Source organism: Rhinopithecus bieti, unplaced genomic scaffold, assembly GCF_001698545.2.
Source record: "Rhinopithecus bieti isolate Rb0 unplaced genomic scaffold, ASM169854v2 scaffold_1467, whole genome shotgun sequence".
Classification (NCBI taxonomy): Eukaryota; Metazoa; Chordata; class Mammalia; order Primates; family Cercopithecidae; genus Rhinopithecus; species Rhinopithecus bieti.
This window is the reverse complement of record NW_016803692.1, coordinates 2,191,790-2,217,601: the sequence shown is the minus strand read 5'-3', so window position 1 is coordinate 2,217,601 and position 25,812 is coordinate 2,191,790. Positions and strand designations below refer to the sequence as shown.

At 38.0% G+C, this 25,812-nt stretch overlaps 1 protein-coding gene across 2 annotated transcripts in view; it reads left to right on the top strand.

Moving 5' to 3' along the window:
• HS2ST1 (heparan sulfate 2-O-sulfotransferase 1) overlaps nucleotides 1–21,792 on the top strand; it is a 197,249-nt gene extending 175,457 nt beyond the window's left edge. The window contains exons 4-7 of one of the 2 annotated variants that reach the window (XM_017850965.1): nucleotides 4,018–4,156; nucleotides 9,335–9,432; nucleotides 15,219–15,376; nucleotides 16,266–21,792. In XM_017850965.1, the coding sequence (XP_017706454.1) occupies nucleotides 4,018–4,156; nucleotides 9,335–9,432; nucleotides 15,219–15,376; nucleotides 16,266–16,492 (622 nt within the window). In that variant the 3' untranslated portion in view covers nucleotides 16,493–21,792. Of the gene's footprint in view, nucleotides 1–4,017; nucleotides 4,157–9,334; nucleotides 9,433–15,218; nucleotides 15,377–16,262 lie in introns of both variants that reach the window. The other variant, XM_017850953.1, reaches the window with a different exon arrangement.
• Nucleotides 21,793–25,812: the final 4,020 nt, after the last annotated feature.

Below are 25,812 nucleotides of genomic sequence, written 5' to 3'. Positions count from 1 at the left end.
GTTGGCCTGCCTTACTAGGTTGGGGAAGGTCTCCTGGATGATATCCTGTAGAGTGTTTTCCAACTTGGTTCCATTTTCTCCGTCACTTTCAGGCACCCCAATCAGACGTAGATTTGGTCTTTTCACATAATCCCATATTTCTTGGAGGCTTTGTTCATTTCTTTTTACTCTTTTTTCTCTACACTTCTCTTCTCACTTCATTTCATTCATTTGATCTTCAATCACTGATACTGTTTCTTCCAGTTGATCGAGTCGGTTTCTGAAGCTTGTGCATTTGTCACGTAGTTCACGTGTTATGGTTTTCATCTGTGTCAGTTCTTTTAAGGTCTTCTCTGCATTGATTATTCTAGTTATCCATTCATCCATTCTTTTTTCAAGGTTTTTAGTTTATTTGTGCTGGTTATGTAGTTCCTCCTTTAGCTCTGAGAAGTTTGATCTACTGAAGCCTTCTCTCAAGTTGTCAAAGTCATTCTCCATCCAGCTTTGTTCCGTTGCTGGCGATGAGCTGTGTTCCTTTGGAGGGGAAGATGCACTCTGATTTTTTGAATTTCCAACTTTTCTGCACTGCTTTTTCCCCATCTTTGTGGTTTTATCTGCCTTTGGTTTTGATGATGGTGACGTACTGAGGGGTTTTGGTGTGGGTGTCCTTTCTGTTTGTTAGTTTTCCTCCTACCAGTCAGGACCCTCAGCTGTAGGTCTGTTGGAGTTTGCTTGAGGTCTACTCCAGACCCTGTTTGGCTGGGTATCAGCAGCGGAGGCTGCAGAAGATAGAATATTGCTGAACAGCGAGTGTACCTGTCTGATTCTTGCTCTGGAAGCTTCGTCTCAGGGGTGTACTCCACCCTGTGAGGTGTGGGATGTTGGTCTGCCCCTAGTGGGGGATGTCTCCCAGTTAGGCTACTCAGGGGTCAGGGACCCACTTGAGCAGGCAGTCTGTCCGTTCTTAGATCTCAACCTCCATGCTGGGAGATCCACTGCTCTCTTCAAAGCTGTGAGACAGGGGCATTTACCTCTGCTGAGGTTTCTGCTGCTTTTTGTTTAGCTATGCCCTGTCCCCAGAGCAGCTCTTGTTTTCTAACTGGCTGAGCTGAGTGGTCCAGTTGCCATTTTTAATCATGCCCATTATCTGTTATAATCCCTTGTTTCCAGCCCTTTGTGTCTATGTAACTGTTCCCTAAGTTACATGTGATAGTTCATATCCATTTTCAAAATGAGTTCACAGATTATATCTCATTAAAATCATACTTCCTAATAAATGCCACCCAAAGCCATTCCACACATAGTCATTTTCCTGGACAGCAAAAAGAGTTTTGTAAAATGCCATATTCCCTTTTACTGCTGCCTGGTAATTGCTGTCTGCTCTACATGTCAGGGACTAGGTGAAAGGAGGAAACATTAGTAGGAGATGTTCTTCTGTGAGGAGATTATTCCCAAAGGAATGGCTCAGGATGGAACAATGGCTAATAATGGAGAGGATAGAGAGGATTCCCAGGAATCTCAGTCTTAAGAATGGAATCACTAACCCATTGCCCTGTAATCTCTCCTTGTAGTTTCCTATTAAAAACCTCTCAGCTCTGTGAGCTAAGGGAGCAGCAATGTATTGCTGTTGCCTCCTTACTTTCTTACTACTCAGTGTACGGTCTCACAGAAAGGCGCTTTTGTTAGTGGCTGATTCACAACGGTCTCCTCAGCCTAATTCTATTAATATTCAGCACCTGTGTGTTGGGCACAGTGCTGAGCACTAGTGATAAAGCCATGAACAAGAGAGAAATAGTCCCCACCCTGGTGGAACTTCTACTCTAATACCGAATGTGACAGTGCTATGTATTTGCAACAGTACTGTTTTCTTCTTTTAAAAAAAATTGTGAAAGAAATTTTTACTGCACTATTGGTACTATGCCTACCCTCAAGTGACTTATAATGCTGTTTGGGAGAAAGACTTACAGGAGAAACACTAGTAGGATAAGCTAAGAGTTAAGTTGCTTGATAGCTCTTAGGTGCAGGAGGTGTCAAATGAAAGCAAATAGAACTGTATGCTAGAACCATCAGGAAGAAAGGTCACAAGATTTTGTTATAGCCCCTCTGTTTATTCTAAAACAGCAGCCAATGACCTTTTAATATGAGTCGTGTCATGGTGCTTCTCTGCTTAAATCTTTCAGTGACCTCCCTCCTGACCCTGTATAAAGTAATGCTTGTAACAGTATGGAAGACCCACACAATCTGCACTCACTCCACCTCACCCCACCTCACCCCCACCTCTCTTATCTTCTGTGGTATTCCCTTTTTGATTCTACAGGCAGCTTGATCTCCTTGCTGTTCCTCAAAACACCTGGAACTTAGCTGCCTCAAGGACCTCTTACTTGGAAATCCCATATTTCCAGAATACTTTCTCCCAGATGTTTGCATGGTACCTTCCTCATTACATAAGACTAGTGATGTCTTCCCGAAAAACACTATTTTGAATTGTATTCTCCCTCACCTCCCTAGCACTCTTTATTCCCTTTCACTGAATTATTTTTCTCCTTTGCACTTTTTATCATCTGTAATATATGCTTATTTATTTGTTTATTAAGCCTGTCTGTCCCAAGTAGAATGTCAGCTCTAGAAGGACAAGAAATTTAGTCTTTTTGTTCATTGTTGTGTTCCTGGTACCTACAATAGTATTATATCTGGCAATGTTAGGTGCATACAGAAAGTATTTTGAATGAATTAATGTAGAAAAGAAAAGAAAATGAGAGTGACACTCAAGGAAGACAGAATAAGCAAAGATATTTAAAGAGAAATAGAGTAAGTATTGATACGGGAGGAGATAAAAAAGGCCAACCTAACTATAACAGATAAATGGTTTCTTGTTTGAGGAGAGTTAAAGAAAAAGTTAGGTCAATAAGGTGGTACCTAAGACATAAGGTAAAAGAATCCTAAGACAACCAGCAAAGGAGTTTGGGTTTCGTATCAATAAATCAGTAGAGTTGTTTCAGATTCGTAGGAAGAGTGATTTAACAAACGATGTTTAGGAACATCCTTTGAGAATTGGTATGGAAGATAGATTGAAAAGGAGAGAAACTACTATATTATTGCAGTAATCTAAGCAAGAGGCTGAGTAAAAGGGAAGTGGTAAAGAGAAAGAATGATGAAGACAGGTCACATCTGTGAGAAAGCTTACAAAACAATCAAAACGACTTTGAAATTTTTGAAATGAACTATTATGGAAAAGTAAGAATCAACATAGTAGCTGTAAAATTTTAAGACTGGGACAAGGGAGTATAATAAAACAGGGAGCCAGTTGTACAGTTCTAGGATCTGCAAGGGTTGCTAAAGTAAAAGTCTTCAGTGTTCCATCAACTCTTTATCATTCCCTAAGAAAATAATGCTGAAAAACTAGTGTCTTTCACTTCTATCTTGTCTTTAAAATCAACAACAGAAGGTAGATTGATAATGATCAGCTTGTGTTCACTGATGCTGTATCTATTGATGGTGTTCAGAAAACACTATCAAATCTGGCTAGTTTGATGAGCCAGAAGTGAGAAATCATTGTTACATAGTTAATGCAGATTTGAAACTTTCTGTAGCACCAGATGATCTATTCAGGAATGTAATAAAGCAATTTTTAAAATAAGTTCATTTTTTAAAATTATAAATATTAGATTCTTTCCTCGTAATATGTGGGTACTAATTTGAGAAGGGATTTTCTACTTGGGCTTAAAGTATAATGAAGGCATAGAAGTAAAATATTTTATATAATTCTTGCTGGTAAAGTTTAAAATTATTTTCGTTCATTTGTATCTCCTTTCCTTTATCTTCAGACATAACTTTTAAATTCATATTTCTTGTTTACTTTATTCTGACATGAATAATCATGAAATAGTTCCCAAGCACCACATATACAAATTATTTAAATTAATTCATGTTCTTTTTTCCTTATAGGACCAGTACTTCAGACTTAAACATACAATTTCAGGGCACTCCTAAACAGATTGAAAATGTTGATTTCACCTTTGAAATTTTGTTTTATTTCAGATTTGGTGTGAAGAAGAAACCAATTTATATTAATGTCATAAGGGATCCTATTGAGAGGCTAGTTTCTTATTATTACTTTCTGAGATTTGGAGATGATTATAGACCAGGGTTACGGAGACGAAAACAAGGAGACAAAAAGGTAATATTTTAGTTTTAAGATTTTTATAAAGATAATTGTTTATGAAATGCAGTGAGCAGTGTGCTTTTAAAATTTGTTGTTAATTATAAATTTATTACTTGCTTATTGTGGAAACTTTGAAGAGAACCCAAAATATGAAGAAGCAAAGTGAAGTTACATAGCTGATATATTGTAATATACATTTTTTTGTGATTTTAAAAAATATTTCTTTTCCAGGGCAGAATCATGTTTTCTTTATGGTTCTGTTAACAATTTTCTGTGCAATTATTGTAATTATTCACTAATATGATATATTTTTGTATATTTTTTTATTCTCTTAGTAATGATGGCTGTTTATATTTGTGATCATCAGCTTAAGGACAGTATTTTGCTAAGCAGCTGTTTTTTTCTGGCAAGAAGAGAATAATGGCTCAACAAAGTTCATAACAGGCTCAGATTTCGGTTGTTTTCCATTTCATTGCATTTTCTAGAGTATTACTAGAGTTATATTTCTAAGAAATCAAACTGTATTTGTCACTTCTCTGGTGGAAAACCTTTACTGGGACCTCACTGCTCACAGATAAGACATAGGAGACACAACTAGACACGATCTCAGAACAAGCTCTCCTGTCTGATTTTCCTTTAGGTGCTTCGGCCACATGAAATGTCAGCATCCTCTGAACTTGCTGCTTAAGTTATTAATGCTTCATACTTTTTTACACATGTATTATTCCCTATATTGAGAATGCCTTTCCTTTACTCTGGAAAACTCTTTATCCACCTTTAAGATGTAGCTCAAACATGACCACTTCCATAAAGTCTTCTCTGATGCCTCTAGGCAGTCAGTCATATCTCTTTCGGGGCTCCCAGAGCACTTCATTCAAATCTCTTTTAAGCATTTATTTTGTGATATTTGGATTACCAGTTTACATACTGTCTTCTCCAAAATGTGGTGAATTTCCTGAAGCATATATTTAATTCATCTTTGTTTCCTCAGAATTTAGCATCATACCTAGGTTACCTGTAAGTGCTTAACAAATGGTTGAGTGTGTGAATTCTGCACATTTTAAACCTAAACTATTACACAGTAGCGATGCCAGATATTTAGTATGTTATGATAATTAACATCCAACAATATTTTTTCTAAATTAGTTGTATCCTCTGTGTCACATGATGGGACAGTGGTTTTTTGTTTTGTTTTCCTTTTTAATGATTTCTAGAAATTGCTGTTTCTTTAGTCTCAAAGTTTTAGGCAGAAGGTACTGATCCAAACAGAAATAACTAACCAAATCTGTTTTCTCAAATAATGCTATCTCTTAGCATTATTTAATCTTCTAGAAATATTTATTATGGAGATTCTGAAAAGTTTTATAAAATCTATTAGTATAACTCTTACAACTTACTACTTTAGAATTTATTGATATTTATTTCTAAATTCACTTGTGCACTTTCTTTTTATTTTTTGTATTAGTCCTATGTACACTAACTCTTGACTCAGTAAATGTTAGTATCTGTCTCCTTCCTTTGACTAAAGTAATAATAGCGTTAGTGTTGGAAAGGAAAAGATTGCAGTCATGTAGGCCCCTATATCCATCATTTGTCATTGTCAGCCCTGGATAGCATGGTTTTGTGGTTCCTAGCCTGTGTAGTTTGGGTGATTGGGTAATAATAACTAATAATTATTAACAGTAATTATTAACAGTAATAGTATTAACTAATAATAGCTCACATTTACTGTATACCATACCAAGCAGTGTTTTAAGTTATTTTATATGTATTTTTTCAGGTAGCTTGCTCAACAATTCTATAGGGTAGTTGCTGTTATTGTCCTCATTTTACAGAAAAGGAAACTGGGGGGCACAGAAAAGCTAAGTATTTTGCATGGTGTCATTCAACTAGTAAATGGTAGAGCTGGAATTTAAAACCAAGCACTCTAATTCCAGAGCCCATAGTCTTAACCTCTCTTATATCCTTTGAAAAGGAGAGAAGAAATGCAACATGTCACTCGACATTTTTCTGTGAAACATGTTCCAAAGTTGCATATTCAGTATTCATGAAAAAATCCAGGCAGACATTTTAACATCGTCTCCCTTTCATGTTTGAAAGTTTTAGGTAGATAGGCCGTGCTGGAACTTTACCTGTTCTTCACCCTGATTATAATAAGGCCTGGGGTTTGTTTTGTTTTGTTTTTTTGTTTTTTTAATGTCATTATAAAATAAACATTAATATGCCTGTTTATTTAGATGTAGTGTTGATAACATCAGCAAAATACTATTGCATTGTCTTCTTATGAGGACAGGGCTATCTGTAAATAATTGAATTTATAATAATAAGAAATTACTTTGTTTTATGATAGAATGTACCTTTTCAGTCTTGAAACATATTGGTGATTAGACATTTTTAGTAATTTGGCTTGTTTCTCATGATACACATGTTGGTTAACCTAATGCTGATATCCTAATGAGTTAAGTGGTGTTTATTGCAAATAACTCCTTAATATCTTTAACTAGCAGGAGTTTTCATTAAACTCATCTGTACAGTTGATAAGACTGCATACATATAACATTTCTAAAGCTGGACAGGTTTTAGAAAGATTGGGGGTTAAAGGGCGGCCATGATTATGTTGGAAATACCTTGCAATGGCGCTTATTCCCAAGAAAGTGTAGATAACTTTATTTCTATAAAATTGTAGATTATTTGCACCTCAAGTGATATTTTGAGGTGTATTAAACAGTATTCAGTTCAGCACTTATGGCAACTGTTATGTTTTAAACTGATGTACTCTAGTAATTGGAACTGCTGTATGGGTACACTTCAAACACATTTTAGATATATGTGCACCTAGGATAGCTTTCACTTGATCTTGTAAAGAATGGAAGGCTTTTGATTTGGGAGATTTCAAATTTGCACGTTTTAGAATTACAGTTTTACTTAATTTAACCTTTGCCCAGCACCTGGAAAATAGGGATATTAAGTAATCCAAAGATGAACAGTGAATAACTATATCATTCAAATCAGTGGTTCTCAAACTTTTGATATAAGAACTCTTTTATACTCTTAAAATTATTAAGGATTCCGTAAAAGAGCTTTTGTTTATAGCTTTTGTTTTGTTTTGAGTTATATCTATTGATGTTTACCAATATCAGTAAATTTGCCATTTACTGAAGAAATTTTAAAATATTAAAACACTAAATAGTAAAGCCATCATATGTTAACATAAATTATATTTTAATGCACATAACTATTTCTCCTCCGACAAAAAAATGAAAAGAGTGGCATCGGTTTACATTTTGCGTATCTTTTAGCATCTGGCTTACTGTAGACAGCCAATTTTCTTTTTTTATTTTATTTTTTAAATTTTCTGTTTGTTTTGTTTTGTTTTGAACCCTGAGAAACTAGACAGCTGATTTTCATATTTGCTCCTGAATTCAGTTTGTTCAAAATGTTCTTTTGGTTGAATTGAGGAACTCCAGCTTCACACAGATATATAATTGGAAAAGGGAGGATTTTAATAGCCTTTTCAAAAAATTGTGGCTATTCTTTAGTAAACACTAAAACTTGACAAGTGGTAGTTTCAAAAGTTAGTTGCAATGTAGAATCTGAAACCATAGCAGTGAACTTTTTACACTTTGCTACATTAAAATCTGTTGATACGTTTTACACTTAGAATGGATCTTACAACCAAGCATAATTTTGAAACATCATACATTGGTCATTTGGAACATACTGACTGGTTCACTGAGTTATATGGACCTTTCAGATGTTAACGTATTTTGTTATACAGCGTTAAAAACTCATATTCATTAATATCACCACTAATCTCATCAGAAAAGTCTTTTAAGTATTGGGAGACTGTCAAGCTTATGGTGGCAGATACAAGTTTTCCAAAATTTTATTTTTTGCTTGAAAGCTTAATTTTTATCATTGGCTTATTACAGGATTTCTCAACCTCAACATTATTGTTGTTTTGGGCCAGATAATTCTTTGTTGTGTGGGGCTTCTTATACATTGTAGGATGTTTACCAGCATCTGTTACTTCTACCTGATAGCATCCCCCATACCTGGGCTGTGAGAACCAAAATTGTCTTCAAACATTGCCAAATATCACCTGAGGGTCAGAATAGCTTCCAGCTGAGAACATGTGGGGTATCAACACTGTCAGCTGTTCTTTCAATTCATTTTGAGAAAGTACCACCAAATACTCAAATTTGAATAGCTGTAGTTTGGGATATGGTAGATATATAGATACGTAAGGTTTTATTTCTTATTTCTTTTATGAGCTACAAAATTTGGCACAAATGATAATAAAACCACTTTTAGAAAATGGCCTAGGATGGCAAATCTAAGACCATCTAGAAAATTCAGAAATAATATCAAATGCCTCATAAAAATATTTTATTTCCTCTGTCCTCATCTCCGCTAGAGCTATGCCTTTAATATCCATGTAAATCCCCAAAGCGCAGTCTTTTCAGTAGTCATTTACAAATATTAATTATGCAAGTGGTTTATATAGCACTATTCTATATGCTCTGGAGGATACAAATGCTACTGCATGATCAACGAATGCTACTTCAGGAAGTTTTCACTGTAGTTGGAAAGACAGAACATAACACATAACACATTTAAAAAGCACATGAAACAAGTTATGTAGATAAAGCTATAGACAGACAGATAGACAGATCAACCTATCCTAAGATTCTAAACCAGATCCTAAGAGCTGCCTGTTGCAAGGCAGTATGTGATTTTTTTGTTTGTTTGTTTTGTTTTTGTTTTTGAGATGGAGTATTGCTCTGTCACCAGGCTGGAGTGCAGTGGCTCGATCTCGGCTCACTGCAACTTCCACTTCCTGGGTTCAAGTGATTCTCCTGCCTCAGCCTCCCAAGTAGCTGGGACTACAGGCACAAGCCACCACGCCCAGTTAATTTTTGTATTTTTAGTAGAGATGGGGTTTCACCATGTTAACCAGGATGGTCTCGATCTCGTGACCTTGTGATCTGCCCGCCTCGGCCTCCCAAAGTGCTGGGATTACAGGCATGAGCCACCATGCCCAACCGTGATTAATTTACATGACTCCAAAGAAAATAAGAGTGTCTCATCCCACCTACTCTCACCCAATTATTTAACAATTTACCACATTAGATATTTGATAGGTGAGACTTGGATTTCTGGCTTACCCATACTGCTTTGTCTTTGTTCTAGACCTTTGATGAATGTGTAGCAGAAGGTGGCTCAGACTGTGCTCCAGAGAAGCTCTGGCTTCAAATCCCGTTCTTCTGTGGCCATAGCTCCGAATGCTGGTAGGGAGATAAAGTTGGCTCAAATTGATTACCATTCTTATTATCTCTATATCTGTGTTTCATTTCACAAGGGCTACATATAGGGAAATCGGTGAAAGACTAGACTAAAAGTAACATGTAATTGAGTAATATCTAGTTTTGCAGTTACTTTTAAATGCATTTAAAAGATTCCTCATGTAGAGTAATATCCTAATATCCTTGCATTATTTTCTCAGATGCTAGTTTTTAATATTTCTTATTTTTGGTGTTATGTTTTGCTGTATTCCAGTAGAGCTCTTAGAGACTGGGAGGTGGTCATATATCTTATTTTGTCCAAAACTTACTGTTTTAGCTATTTGTGTTAAATTAAGTAAAGGCTTAGTGGGTTAAAATTTACCTGGTTTTACTGTTAAACTGATTTTGACTTTAAGAGAAGCCAAGGTTATGGGTGTGGTTTAGTTTGCTAGTAAATATCAAGTGGAAAATGAAGATTCTTTAATAAAAAATGTATTTCCTCAGAATGTGTTGAGTTTTCAGTTTTTAAAAATAATTTTACATATTTATTTGTTCTATTCAATCATTTTAATAGGAGAAGTAGGAGAAAAAAGGAACATATTCAAAGTTTCTTCCTTAAACCATAATGAGAAATACAAGGAATTTCTTCATTATTTGAGATATATTATTAGATTGCTGTGGAGTTTAAGGTCCTACTCAATAAATTACATCAAAGCCTCATACTAGTATAAGAATTGGAAGCCTATAAAGAATGCCTTCTCAATTTTTAACCATTTCTTTAGAACAGGGATTGGCAAACTACAGGTTGTAACCTGCAGACCCAATTTTGGCCTATCACCTGTTTTATTATTATTATTATTATTATTATTACTATTATTATTATTATTTTTTTTTTTTTTTTTTGAGACAGAATTTCGCTCTGTCGCCCAAGCTGGAATGCAGAGGCACAGTCTTGGCTCACTGCAACCTCTGCCTCCTGGGTTCACAGTTCTCCTGTCTCAGCCTCCCGAGTAGCTGGGACTACAGGTGCCTGCACTACACCTGGCTAATTTTTGTTTTTTTAGTAGAGATGGGGTTTCACTATGTTGGCCAGGCTGGTCTCGAACTCCTGACCTCAAGGGATCCACCTGCCTCGGCCTCCCAAAGTGCTGGGATCACAGGCATGAGCCACCATGCCCAGCTGTGTCACCTGTTTTATAAATAAAGTTTTATTGAAACACAGCCACATACATTTTTTACTTACTGCTTGTGGCAGTTTTCACACTGCAACAGCAGAGTTGAGTAGTTGTAACCTAAACCATGTGTATTAGCTGTTCTTGCATTACTATAAAGGACTACCTGAGACTGGTAATTTATAAAGAAAAGAGGTTTAATTGGCTCACTGTTCTGCAGGATGTACAAGCATGGCACCAACAAGGGCGTCAGGAAGCTTACAATCATAGCAGAAGGTGAAGCAGGAACAGGCATATCACATGGTGGGAGCAAGAAAGTGGGCATTAGGGGTGGGGGTATGGTTCCCAGACTTTCAAACAACCAGATCTTGTGTGAACTGAGCGAGAACTCAGTTATCGCCAAGGGGATGGCACTAAACCATTCATGGCAGATCTGCTCCCATGATTCAGTCACCTCCCACCAGGCCCTACCTCCAGCATTGGGAATCACATTTCAACATGAGATTTGGAGGGAACAAACATCCAAACCATATTATTCTGCCCCTGGCTCACCAAATCTCATGTCTTTCTCATATTTCAAAATATATTCATTCCTTCACAGTAGTTCCAAAGTCTTATTCCAGCATTAACTCAAAAGTCCCAAGTCCAAAATCTCATCTGGAGATGAGTTCCTTCTGCAAGTTATTCCCGATACAATGGTGGTATAGGCATTGGATAAACATTTCCATTCCAAAAGGGAGAAATTGGCCAAAAGAAAGGTGCAGTAGGCCCCACACAAGTCTGAAACCCAGCAGGGCAGTTATTAAATTTTTTTTTCTTTTTTTTTTTTTTGAGACGGAGTCTCGCTCTGTCGCCCGGGCTGGAGTGCAGTGGCCGGATCTCAGCTCACTGCAAGCTCCGCCTCCTGGGTTTACGCCATTCTCCTGCCTCAGCCTCCCGAGTAGCTGGGACTACAGGCGCCCGCCACCTTGCCTGGCTAGTTTTTTTTTTTTTTTTTTTGTATTTTTTAGTAGAGACGGGACTTCACAGTGTTAGCCAGGATGGTCTCAATCTCCTGACCTCGTGATCCGCCCGTCTCGGCCTCCCAAAGTGCTGGGATTACGGGCTTGAGCCACCGCGCCCGGCCAGGGCAGTCATTAAATCTTAAAGCTCCAACATAATCCTTTACTTCATTTCCTGCATCCTGGTGCAAGGGGTGGGCTCCTAAGGCCTTGAGCAGCCCTGCCCCCATGGCTTTGCAGGGTACAGCCTACATGGCTGCTCTCATGGGTTGGAATTGAGTGTACCTGCAGTTTTTCCAGGGAGAGTGTGAGAGCTGATGGTGAGCCAACCATTCTGGGGTCTGGAGGGCATAATCCCCTTCCCACAGCTCCACCAGGCAGTTCCCTGTTTGGGTCTCTGTGTGGGGTGAGGGCTCCAACCCAACCCACTTCTGAAATCTAGATGGAAGCTGCAATCTAGGTGGAATGCAAGCTCCTTCATACTTGATTTCTGAGCATCTGCAAACTTAATACTACCTGGAAACCACCAATGCTTACAGCTTATGCTCCCCTGGAGTGGTGTCCCAAGCTATACCTGAACTCCTTTGAGCCAAGGCTGGAACTGGAGTGGCTGGGGTGTGGGGAGCAATGTCCCAAGGCTTCTCAGGGCAGCAGAACCCTGGGCCCTGTCCCCTTAAATCCTTCTTGCCCACAAGGCTTCTGGGCCTATGATGGGAGGGGCAGCCTGGAAGATCTCTGAAATGCCTTTGAGGCCTTTTTCCCATTGTCTTGGATATTAGCACTTGACTCCCTTTTAGTCATGCTAACTTCCTTAATAAGTGATTGCTCCACAGTGTTATTAAATTCCTTCCCTATTCCCTGCCCTATTTCCTGGAAAATAGGCTTTCCAGTGGGTGTGGTTGCTCATGCCTGTAATTCCAGCACTTTGGAAGACCAAAGTGGGAGGCTCGCTTGAGCCCAGGAATTTGAGACTAGCCTGGGCAATCTCATCTCTACAAAACATAAAGTTAGCCAGGTGTAGTGGCATATGCCCATGATCCCAGCTACTTGGGAGGCTAAGGTAGGAAGAACACTTGAGTTCAGGAGGTTAAGCCTGCAATAAGCCAAGATCCAGCCTGGGCAACAGAGCAAGACCCTGTCTTTAAAACAAAAAACAACACAAAAAGGGGGCTTTCCTTCTCTACCACATGGCCAGGCTGTGAATTTTCCAAAAGTTTATGCTCTGCCTCCCTTTAAAATATAAGTTCCAACTTTAAGTCATTCCTTTGCTCTGCATTTGATTGTAGCCTCTTAGATGCAGCCAGGCCACATCGTAAATGCTTTGCTGCTTAGAAGTGTATTGCGCCAGATGTCCTAAGTCATCACCTTTTTTTTTTTTTTTTTGGGAGACAGAGTCTCACTGTGTCAGCCAGGCTGGAGTGCAGTGGCACAATCTCGGTTCACTGCAACCTCTGCTTCCTGGGCTCAAGCAGTTCTCCTGCCTCAACCTCCCGAGTAGCTGGGATTACAGGTGTGTGCCACCATACCCAGCTAATTTTTGTATTTTTAGTAGAGATGGGGTTTCACTATGTTGGCCACGCTGGTCTCAAACTCCAGACCTTAGGTAATCCACCTGCCTCAGCCTCCCAAAGTGCTGGGATTACAGGTGTGAGCCACCGCACCCGACCAGTCATCAGTCTTTAAGTTCAAACTTCCACAGATCTCTAGAACTTGGATACCGCACAGCCAAGTTCTTTGCTAAGGCATAATAGAGGTGACCTTTACTCCAGTTCTCAGTAGCTTCTTCATTTCCCTCTGAGACCTCATCAGCCTGGACTTCCGTCCATATTTCTGTCAGCATTTTTGTCACAATCATTAAACCAGTCTCAGCTTAAGAAATATCAAAGTTTCCCTCTTCTTCCTGTCTTCTTCAGAGCCCTTCAGATTCTTCCAACCTCTGCCCATTACCCAGTTCCAAAGCCACTTTCCCATTTTCAGGTATCTTTACAGCAATACCCCACTCCTTAGGAACAATTTTCTCTATTAGGCCATTCTTACATTACTGTGAAGGAATACCTGAGATGGTAATTTATAATGAAAAGAGGTTTACTTGGCTCATGGTTCTGCAGGCTGTGCAAGCATGGCACCAACATCTGTTTGGCTTCTGGTGCAGGCCTCAGGAAGCTTACAATCATGGCAGAAAGTGAAGTGGGAGCAGGCACATCACATGGCAGGAGTGGGAACAAGAGAATGAAGGGGGAGGTCCCAGTCTTTTTATTTTTTAGATGAAGTTTTGCTCTTGTCACCCAGGCTGGAGTGCAGTGGCGTGATCTCAGCTCACCACAACCTCCGCCTCCTGGGTTCAAGCAATTCCCCTGCCTCAGCTTCCCGAGTAGCTGGGATTACAGGCATGCACCACCATGCCCGGCTGATTTTGTATTTTTAGTAGAGATGGGGTTTCTCCACGTTGGTCAGGCTGGTCTTGAACTCCTAACCTGAGGTGACCTGCCTGCCTTGGCCTCCCAAAGTGCTGGGATTACAGGTGTGAGCCACCACACCTGGCCCCCAGTCTTTTGAATAACTAGATCTCTAATGAACTAACTGAGCCAAGTACTCAGTTATCACCAAGGGGATGGTGCTAAACCATTCACAAGGGACCTGCTCCCATGATCCAGTTACCTCCCACCAAGTCCAACCTCCAACACTGGGAATCACATTTCAGAATGAGAGTTAGAGGGAACAAATATCGAAACCATATCACTGTGTAGTCTGCAAAACCTAAAATATTTATCCTCTGGCCTTTTATATAAAAAGTTTGCCAATCCCTGCCTTAGAACAATAAAGACTATTGCTCTATTGGGCATTTTTGAGGAGATGTTAATTGTATTTCTTTAGTAGGTTTCATAGATTCACAGAACTGGGAGGGTGCTTAGAAACCAATTAATCATGGCTCCCCTCCACCTCTTTTTTATTTTTAAATAGTTTGAGAAAACAAAATTGAGAAAGGTGAAGCCACCAGCTCAAGATCATACTACTACTTAAACACAGAGCTAGAATTTGGATTAAGGAATATTTGTGCTAAAAAGAACCCAAAAGTAGAGTTTATTTTGGATCAAATCTCTGTTAATAGCATTAGCTGACAATGTAAATGAAAATAAAAATAAAAGATTCTTAGCAGAGCCATTATCTATTTTCCGTTCCTCAGATATTTCAGAAAACAGCTCACAAAAATTCAAAACTCACACAATAAGCAGTAAACACAAATTGTTTACACTTTACTAGAGAGCTCTTAACAGAATTTAGAGTAGCTTAAAAAAGTTAAAACACACACTAAATCATATAGGAGGGGTATATTTTCTTATATCCATATACATTTTTAAAGTGCCCTTAAACTAAGTTGCTCATGTTAAGAGTCCTCTGGTAAACTCTGAATTAGCACTGCATAGTTGAGCAGAAACTGGAGATGGAAGCAAAGGAAATTAGAAACAGGTGTGCCTCCCACAGGATGGTAATAAAAGGGCATTGAGACTTTGGATATACATGTGTTTATCTGTTTTCTCTGTAATATGTGGTGTCAAAGTCACCAAAAACACTCAGCAGATTTCACAACCAGGTTTTAATTCCTTTTCTTTGGTTTCAGGAATGTGGGAAGCAGGTGGGCTATGGATCAAGCCAAGTATAACCTAGTTAATGAATATTTTCTGGTGGGAGTTACTGAAGAACTTGAAGATTTTATCATGTTATTGGAGGCAGCCTTGCCCCGGTTTTTCAGGGGTGCCACTGAACTCTATCGCACAGGTATATAAAGGAAGGGTTTCTTTTTAAAACTTTCTTTGGTTTCTTTTGTTTGTTTGTTTGCAACTCGTAAATATATGACTTGAAGTTTCTTTAGTGAAACAACGACAGATAACTCCAGAAAGGCAGGTATCTTGTCTGTTTCTGCTCACTATTTTCTATTGAATAACTGTGAATTAGCTGAAAATTAGAAGGCACTGTAGAAATAGTGGAATGATACAAACTACAGAACCAGCCTTAGAAATGTATAGTATTAAATACATTTCTTGCCAGATATCAAACATTAGGCCTGTGTATTAGTCCTGCCTACTACCATTTTGAAGTAGAGGTGGGATAGTGGAACTAAAGTATGCCTAAGCCATATTTCAGCAGCCTCAGCTGTATTATGTATCTGAAAGTGATAAGTTAATTGTGTTTTTGTTTTGTTTTGTTTTTTTGCTGTTGCTTGATAAGATGCGGTTATAGGAACTCTTTCCTTGAGGATGCATATGCTCTAGCTTCTAACATAATTTTAGAGAATATAGATTATGAGAAAATAGAATACAGCTTGGCAATAGATATTTTATCAGAAATGAACTAGTCTCAGAGCACCAAGCACTTGAGAATATAGTGTGTGAGGTGACAGCCTACACTTTACTGTGTGCCAATCCTTACATTTACTATTTGACATTTCATTAAGTCTTTACTAGGTTGAGGATTTACATTCTAAAGGACTGAATCATGGCTCTAGTATGATCAACGCTCCATTTTTACCTGAATTATATAAGACAATTATGTTACCTATTCTTTAATAATGTCATATTAACCACCTCTTCAAATAAAGAGGCATTGACCTTTTGTGTGTTCTCCAAGAATTATTTACCTTTCCTTTTTTTTCCCCCTTTGTAAGTAGGAAAGAAATCTCATCTTAGGAAAACCACAGAGAAGAAACTCCCCACTAAACAAACCATTGCAAAACTACAGCAATCTGATATTTGGAAAATGGAGAATGAGTTCTATGAATTTGCACTAGAGCAGTTCCAATTCATCAGAGCCCATGCTGTTCGAGAAAAAGATGGAGACCTCTACATCCTCGCACAAAACTTTTTCTATGAAAAGATTTACCCTAAGTCAAACTGAGTATAAGGTGTGACTATTGGATTCTTGAACTAAAATTTGACCCTATCTTCACCTTTGTTCTCAGCTCCACAGTCTGGATTGCTGACAGTAGGTGTATATGACAGTTTATATCGAGCCAAATTAGGAAACACACAGTAACGTCAAGGAAGTAGATACTGGCTGATATGTCAGTGTTCTAAGTTTAAATTTCAGGCATTTTTATTTTTCCTGGCTCAACTTTGGTGAAAGTTATAACCTCCTGCCTGGGAGAAAATATACATCACCTAAAATGAACTCATGGCAGGTCTAATCAAAAGGCTAAATACAATTTCAGAAAAGGTTCTGATACTCTCGTTTTTGATAAAGCATTTTTTCAACTAACCATGAATGAAGATGAGTCCATTTGCCTCTTCTGCCTTCACTGAGGGTTTGGGTTATACACCTTTACTGAATTGTGTTAATAACTGTTTGGCAGTGTGTACTTTGTTTTTGTGAGTCATGTCTCATGAAATTTATTGGAATGTTTAATCATATTTGCTAAGAAATGTTTCTGCTGTAGTTGGATTCGCCCATATTTATGTAGGTGGTTTTAATTTTTTAAATGCTGATTAGTGTTAAAATCCATTTAAATCATGACTAATATGGTAAAAGATTTTAAAGCGTCAAAGCAGTATTTCTCATTCCTGTCTCCTCAATGTCTAATATTGGGAAGATACTTCAAAGAATACTGAGATTGTCTGAAGTTTTAGTTAAGATTTTCACACATTAATATCAAAAAAGTAAGTTTAGTATTTGTTTCTCCATGGGTTATTTGTAAAGCTGTAAACTGAAATATCGGTGACTCCGTATTATGACTCCATTAGTGAGCTGTGGTATGGGTAGGATTTTCCTACTTCTTCTGTACTTTTACCTGTAGACTGTTTTTACTAAGGTGCTTTATAATGTGTTTTAAAGCATTGCATTTACAAAAAAAGGAAAATGCTGTAAATATTGCATATTTTATGTATTTGGACCAAAAGGTTACAAGTAATTAGATAAAAGTGGTTTTGCACCAATTTTATGTCAAGTAAAACCATCAGACCTACTGTTCTTGTATTTCTCATTTAACTTTACTGTTAAGACATCACTGAAATGAACTTCAATAAGCTTTCAATTTTGATACACAGTTCATTATTCATAACTTGAGGCAGTAATTGCAGTGGAAAGAGTACTGGACAAGGAGTCAAAAAACTTGATTTCAGGTCCTAGCTCTACCACTTACCAGCTGTGTGATCTCGGGCAAGTCACTTAACCTCTCTTTGCCTCAATTTCCTCATCTTGAAATGAGGATAATAATACCTGCTGTACCTACCTCACAGGGCTGTTGTGAGGATTAAATGAGATGGCATGTGAAAGCACTTTGAAAATTGTAAAGCGCTATATAAATGTAAGGTATTATTATAGAAACATCTTTAACATATAGTTTCATAGCATTCCTTTTTTAACAAAGGGAAAAATCTGCTTGTAAGCTGGTTGAAAAAGTTAATCTTGATATAAATTTGTGTTTGATAAATATCCTCTCAGTGTTTTATCTTCCATGTTTCAGCAACAATTGAAATATGAAACACCTGTGAACTCAAAGCTTCGTGAGCAGCTGCTTGAGTTTAGGAAATTCCCTGTTAGAAATAGGCTTTGTTAGCTGACTAGGGTCAGGGAAACTTTGCTCTTCAAATTTGAAAGATGTTTCTGTTTTTATTTTACATTAATATTAAGAAATGGTAGCTATTTTATACCTATGGTTTAACTAAATATTTCTGAACAAGGCTTCACAGACTATAAGCATTTTAGGTGGATTGCCTTAAAGGTTATGGGAGGGCATGAGGGAACACTTCTTATGAGAAAACATTTATAAACAAACTAAAGAAAAACTAAAAGAATGACAGGAAGAATCATTTTAGCACCCTTTCCTCACAATAATATAATATGAAAGTATTAAAAGAACATAGCCAGGCTTTTTATTTTTATTATTATTATTTGGCTTTTTTCTTTCCTTTCTTTTTTCAAATTGATTTTTATAGGTATTTCCTGAAAATGTATACAAATTATTTCCTTGCCCAAAAGTAAAGCACCACTTCAGGGTGGGGTTTGACATTACCTGTTAATGAACAAACCCCAGTATGCAAGTTACTCTTGCACCACATGCCCAAAACTTCTTGAGGTGCATTAACTCTTTTAGGTAACTAGAGCAGTACTTTGTGAACTAGATCAGGAGGTCAGTAAACTTTCTGTGGAAGGACCAGAGAGTAAATATTTTAGGCTTTGCAGGCCATATGTTCTCTGTCACAGCTAGTCAACCCTGCCATTGTACCACAAAAGCAGCAATAGATATTATGTAAACAAATGAGCACAGTTATGTTCCAATAAAACTTTATTTACAAAAACAGATGACATCCCAGATGCAGACCATGGGCTACCAACCATGGCACTGGCTAAATAATTGTTTATGGAGAAATCATCTTTGTATCTGTACTCTAGAGGCCTAAAAGAGTTTATATACTTCTAAAAGCTCCTAACATATCCAAAGAATTGCTTTCTGATTCGTGTAGTCTCTCGCACAGATTCATAAACTTTTATGACTTATATTGTTTCCAGGTGGGCATGTTTTCTTTCCCACTTTAACAGTTCAGAATAGGGGCATTTGTCTTACCATATTTTAGGGTGCGTTAGGAGTATCCTTTCTGGAGACTGAGAAAGGGGTGGATTTAATTCCATCAGGTCCACTACAGTACTAGGAGTCATAATACTTTATAATCAGTTAAATAAATAGAACCACTGAGACAATAATGTATTTTTTTAAAGTGGCAAATGTGGTTTTCTTTTTTCAGCCTTTGCGCTTTTTCAGTATTTTGACCCTAGGGAGATAATTTTTTTATAATACAAAAGTAAATTAACCACTTGGCATTTTAAAGATAATGTTATGTGTGTATGTGAAATATATATATATATATGTTTATTTCCTAAAAGAGGAAAAGATACCTTTCTGTTCAACTTGTATCAACTCCTGTTTTCTAATTGCTGTGAAATGGCAACTGTTGATAAATTATTGTGATTGTTTTAAAATCTAATGGGAAGTAAAATATATTTTGATTTTACCCAGCTTTAATCTGTAAAGTAGCACTTAAATATATCTGATAGCAACACTTAAGATATTGCATGGGGATTACTTTCCTGTCATCCATGTGCATTTGTGCAACTTCAAACATATTGGGTGCTTCTGAATTCCTGATGATTGGATTTAAACTATTGAAACTTACTGATTTTTATAATTTTATTTTCTGATCTTAAAATTTGGTTAACGCCTATAATCTGTTGCTTTTTCTCAATATGTGTCCTATTGGAAATTCCTAAAATCGTTGGTGCCATCAGTGATTTACAAACAATATTTTGATATTGCAGATGATTTGCTTACTGTATTTGCATTGTTAGAAAGAAAATAGTTTGTAGACAATGATTCTCTGTTTTTTAATAAAATCAAATAATTCTGAAAGCACTAGAGAATTTAACTAAAGGCTGGTTCCCAAATGCATAGCTGGCATTTTAATTTAAATTCAAATCTGCATAGAGAACATCTGTGTAAATCATCTCACTGGATTTTCCCATTGGTCATTCCCAAACACACCTATGGTCCTAGAATCCTTATTATGAGAAGCGCCCTGTAACCTTTTATGTAGTTTGCCTTTAAGAGGCCCAGGTGCTTCTCCTTTATGATTTGAGTTGACCTCTTCATAAATTAGCATTGTTTACTTTCAGAGGAAGCAGAGAAGTTGCTGTTATGGTTTTGCATCCGTTTACCCTATGCAGAGTTGCTGTATGATGCCAACGAAACTGCTCTTTAGGCAGCCTTCTGAGGAGAAAAGCAACCCTGTTTCAAATCCACTGCCAATTCAGCTCCTCTGGAGTGGAGCTTACTTTCTGATTACTTGGAGCAAGAATTTTAGAGATTGAAATGAATGATCATTTAGTCAGATTTATCCTGTAATTTCATGCAGCTTTGTGGCCTTTGCAGTACTATTTATAAAATGGACCCTGATCGTGATGAACTCTTTAAAATACATTACTGTTAAGCCTGTGTGGGGAACATTGATGCTGTCTCTCTCATTTTTTAGACAGTTTTTGTAGCTTTCTATTGAGAGGTATGTGAGCATCTCTGAAGCAGTGTTGAATGTAATTTTGGAAACATGGATTGCGTATTTTGACTTTTATTTTATAAATACACAGCTCAACAGTGCCTTTTTTTTCCTCATAGTCCTGTTGGAATATGCTTACTACTTCTCGCTCCTGCCCTCCCCCACTCCATTCAGTTGATTCATTTATGCAATTCTGTTTCCAACTTGAAACCATTTTGTCACATCTGTTGGAGAGATAATCACTCCTTTTCCTTAACATTCTGCCAGCTTTCTGATGTTGAAGTGTTTCAGTTGACTACCTGATGCAAAAGCTATAAAATAAACACTTAGTGGGAAGGGGAAAAATGGTTTGGTGTCCTGTTTTAATATTTTCTTTTGTAGCGTTGACACTGATGGACATTTTCCAAGCTGACTCAGTGTTCAGTGTCAACTTAACTCTCAGGTAGAGTTGCCATCAGAAAAGCATGAATCATCATTGGTTTTTAATGATTTTATGGCTTGTGACAATATTTTATCTGGACTGACACGTCTCTGCTGCTTTTGCGTTGTATTTCATCGCTGGTAATAACATTTCAGATAGAAAACTTTCAAAGTACATACTTAATTAGAAGAAAAAAGAAAAATAGAGAAAGGACTATTAGAATAAAAAAGAAATTTGAAAGTAACTCAATCTAACATTTATGGCACAGTTTGGACATGTCCATAATGTTTTTTTAGAACACACATTCCTGATTTTTTTTTTTTTTCCCTTAAAAAAGAAAGTCTCAGTTACGTTGATTTTCAATTCTTAGCCACTGGCTCATTGTTTTGAGCAATGCTTGATTGATTCTATTTATATTATATGATATTGGGTTGATAAAATACCAGTTCAGTGATGAATTTTCTTAAAAGAAGTTGGTGTGTACTTGCAGTGACAGAACAAAGAACATGGCTTGAGAGTCAAAGGGATCTGCATTTAGCAATGTGATATCAGTAAATGGAGATAACAGGATTGTTGCAAAGGTTGGGCATGATGTATGCAAAGTACTGGGCAGGGTAGGCTAATAACTGCTGGTATTTACATGCTGTGCTGGAATAGTGTTACCAAGCTGATGTGCCGTTCTCACCCTGCAGAATACTAGTTTTGTCATTTCATAAATGATATTTTTATAAATATTTTTGAATGACTGTACTTTTTACTGATTATCTTAATACCACCTCACTTATGTACCTGTAGCATAGATATTCCTGGTTCTGATTCTTGCTGTTCTTTCCACATACAAATCACTCATTTGTACAGATTAAAGGGGGGAAATGCTGACTGTTCTAAAGAAGATAGGACTTGCTTATTCCAGAAGTGACGGAGTTCATATCTTAGTATATTTGAACAGTAAGGACTGCTAAGTAGTACACACATAAAACTCAGGATCCCAGGAGTAAAATGATTTGCACTCTTTGAACAGAAAGGACAGCAGCAGTGTAAACAATAAGCTCTCAAGCTAAAAACTGAGAACATGAAAACCTCTGAGGACCTGACTGCAGTTGTCAAGAAAAGTAGAGACAAGGTTGGGGAGAAGCAGACAGATCTCAGGGCCAAAAACGCCAACATTTGGTGACAGGTGGGATATAATAAATAAATGGGGAATGAAGGCATTAACTTGGGTTCATAACAATGCATCTGTGCAAATTTTCAGCACCCCTTGCTTTTGCCTCAATTAGGCAATGATGATTACTTCTTATATCAAAGCTTATAAAACAGACTAGCGTTTTCCCAAAGAATCTAGGATCACAAAGAAGGAATTCACTATCTCCCTATCAGATGTTTGGCTTCCTTGCCTCTTTTGCTCTTCCAGATTTTGTGACCTGGGTTAGAGTTCAGAAAGAACCCCCTAGAAACTTTTCTGATGTCCTCTGGTTTGATCATGAAAGCTTCTAATGAAACATACCAACTCTAAGTCTCTACCTCTACTTCTGTAAACCTGAAGTGTAAAAATGAAAGTCTTGCCTGGAAATGTTTCACATCATTAGCACTGACAGCATTTACAGGGAAATAGATAAAACATACATGGATTAATTTTCTTTTAGATCAAGGGTGTGGGCAACTAGATTTCTAGAGCCTTCAGCCTGTCTTATCAGTGATGCTGGAAAAGGATGAGCTGTAAGTGCAATAACTGACCCCTGTCTAGGTTTTCTTGCTAAATACGCCCTCCATGAAACAGGCAACGTAAGTATTTTGAACTGTAAGAATGTTTAGAAATTTCTCTCCCTGAGCAGCAGATCCAAGAGTGATTATTCTGGGATTGTAGAATCAGTTCATTCTTTTCTTTCTTCCTCTCCCTCCGCTCTCCTTTCTTTCCAATTTAAAATCACTCAGTCTCTTAGTAGAAACTTAACATCAAAGAACCGTCAAACTTGCTAATTTGTGATTTTTAAAGCATGTGCCGCCTTAAAGTAGCAAAGCTTTAACCTGTATCTAATTAAATATTAAAATCTGGCAAAGAGTAGACCTACAGTCCCTAACTGATCTGGCTTCTGAACTTTGTTTTGCTTTCACAGATTGAACCAATTTGACCTAAATCTGGGTATTTCATGTAGCATCTTGAGAGATGTATTTAAAGTGCTTGTGGCAATAACATTTCATTTGTATCCATTTTGATGATTCTGAGTGCCCTCTTGATAAGGCAACCAGGTTGTGCTGTAAAACAAAAACAATGTAGAGGTTTCAGTCTTAGGTGTTTGAAACTGTTAGATCTCTCAAAATTGATTAGCTGAAATATACCTTTTCTGGGTAACTGAACTCACCCGTAATTCCATTTGAAGCAGGCAGAGCCTTTCTGAAAATGGCTGATCAGAAATGAGTGACATTTTATTCAACCAAGAGTTACCAGAGACATATTTTTTTTCCTTTAAAAGTAATTTAAAATTCGCCAGAGGATTACTAATTAGGTCTCTAGGCATAGCATGGTTATCTGATCAGACTGTCATGCCCATAAACAGTGAAAATGCAGCATGTTGATCCATTCATGTCTGTTTTTAAAGGAGGCTGTGGACTTTAAACTCCTCTCTCGCAGTCTTGCTCTTTGTTTCGTGTGGGGGCTCTTTGAATAACACCTTAGATGAGAACAATGTTTAAGAAGTAGGCCAGTTATATTTTGCTTTTCTATTTCTACCGTGCTAATGGCTCTCATTTGATCGTTTAATCACTGATCCAAATCCAGATGGAATTAGATGCCCCTTCCTGCTGTAGTCCTGCAGTCAGACAGTCTGTAATGTTTGATATGGATCTTCTGAGTGGACAAGATGAGATTAGATTAGGCTCTCTGGGAGCCAGCCCTATTCATTTTCTAAGAAAGTTATACTGGAGGCCTGAGGACTGCCAAGAGCAAAGTGGAAACAGAGCCCAGCCTTTTCCTCTTATCAAGATCCACAGTGGTTCCACGTTAAGTAGTGGAGATTCGAATAATGAATTGGATCGGAAGCCAGGAAGGAGGTCCTTGCCACCCACGATTGGAATATGAACTGCATGTGTTATAAGTTTATTACCTTTTCTTATTTTAATATATGACAAAGACTGAAATCTCTGGCATGGATGGAGTAAGGCAAATTTTACTTTGGTGGGGTATTTTTTTTTTTTTAACATTTAATATTTATTGAGCCCCCATTGTTTGCCAGGCACTGCACTACAGGCTCTCTGCACCATGAGCTTTAACCTTTTTTTTTTTTTTTGTGGCCGGATCTCAGCTCACTGCAAGCTCCGCCTCCCGGGTTTACGCCATTCTCCTGCCTCAGCCTCCGGAGTAGCTGGGACTACAGGCGCCCGCCACCTCGCCCGGCTAGATTTTTGTATTTTTTTAGTAGAGACGGGGTTTCACTGTGTTAGCCAGGATGGTCTCGATCTGACCTCGTGATCCGCCGGTCTCGGCCTCCCAAAGTGCTGGGATTACAGGCTTGAGCCACTGCGCCCGGCCACTTTAACCTTTCAATAATCCTCATATTCAATCCTTTACAACTGTTTAGAACTTTTTAATTTACAAGGCGCTTTCATTTCACATTTATCCTCTCATTAGATTCTCACATGGAAGGGTAGATACCATTATCCTCATTTTGCAATTGAAACTGACACAGCTAGTAGGTGGAAGATGGGCTCCCCAGCCTTCAAGATTCCTAGTCCATCAAACCCTGATGCCCTTCCTGCTATGTGTCTGTCTCTCAAAGTGAGTAAGGGCTGTAATACAGATTAAACAATTGCAGTGGTTCTTAGGCTATAATCCCATCTCTGGACCAATAGTGTCAGCATCCCCTAGGAGCTTGTTGAAAGGCAGATTCTTAGGCCCCAGCCTTCTGAGTAGGACCTAACACTATGTTTATTAATAAGCTTTCAGGTGGTTCTGACCAAGACTAAAGTTAAGAACCACTGGACTAGAGCACCAGTTTACAGATGAGACGACTGAAACTCTAGCTGAGCTTAACCTAGCTAGTTAAGTAACCTAAGGCCTCTCATAACAAAAGTTATGAGCTAGGATGTGAACCCAGGTCAGTCTGGCTCCAACACCATCTGTTTTCTACATTGGACTGCATTATAAATTATATCATATATATATTTCATTCTTGGTAAATTCCTCCCTGAAACGTCGTTTTGGGGGACAACAGAGCAGGTCAATGAGAAGAAAAAAGTCCCAATGTGCTCTTCTGGAGTAAGGCAACCAGTGCCACCTCTTTTAATGAGTTTCTGCTTGCTTTCTGTGTGAGGTGAACGTGGGGGCTAAGCCTCAGCGTGGCTACTAGTGTGCTCAGGAAATTCAGGGACAGAGCCGAGAATCCAAAATGGCTACCCAGACTAAGTGCATTTCATCTGGACTTTCTGGTCCCAGTGTTCCTTGGTCATACTTAATAGTTTACTGTGATGGATTTAATGGCAAGAGGGCTCCTTGCCCTGGCTTGGCAATATCTGTGGAGCTATGGGTTGACGTAGTGTGGGAATACTTGTGGCTACTTGGAAATCCCTGTTGCTGTCATCATTGGCAGTGCTTCCCAGCCGAGATCCATAGTCTGTGGTCACATGCTAACTCTTCCAGTCATGCGGCTTAAACAGAAGTGCCCACCTGTTTCTCACAAATTCTACCTGCATTTTTTTTTTTCTTCTTGAAGCAAGAGCCCAGACCAAGGGTTAGTCGATAGCTCAAGGGACTTCCAGGG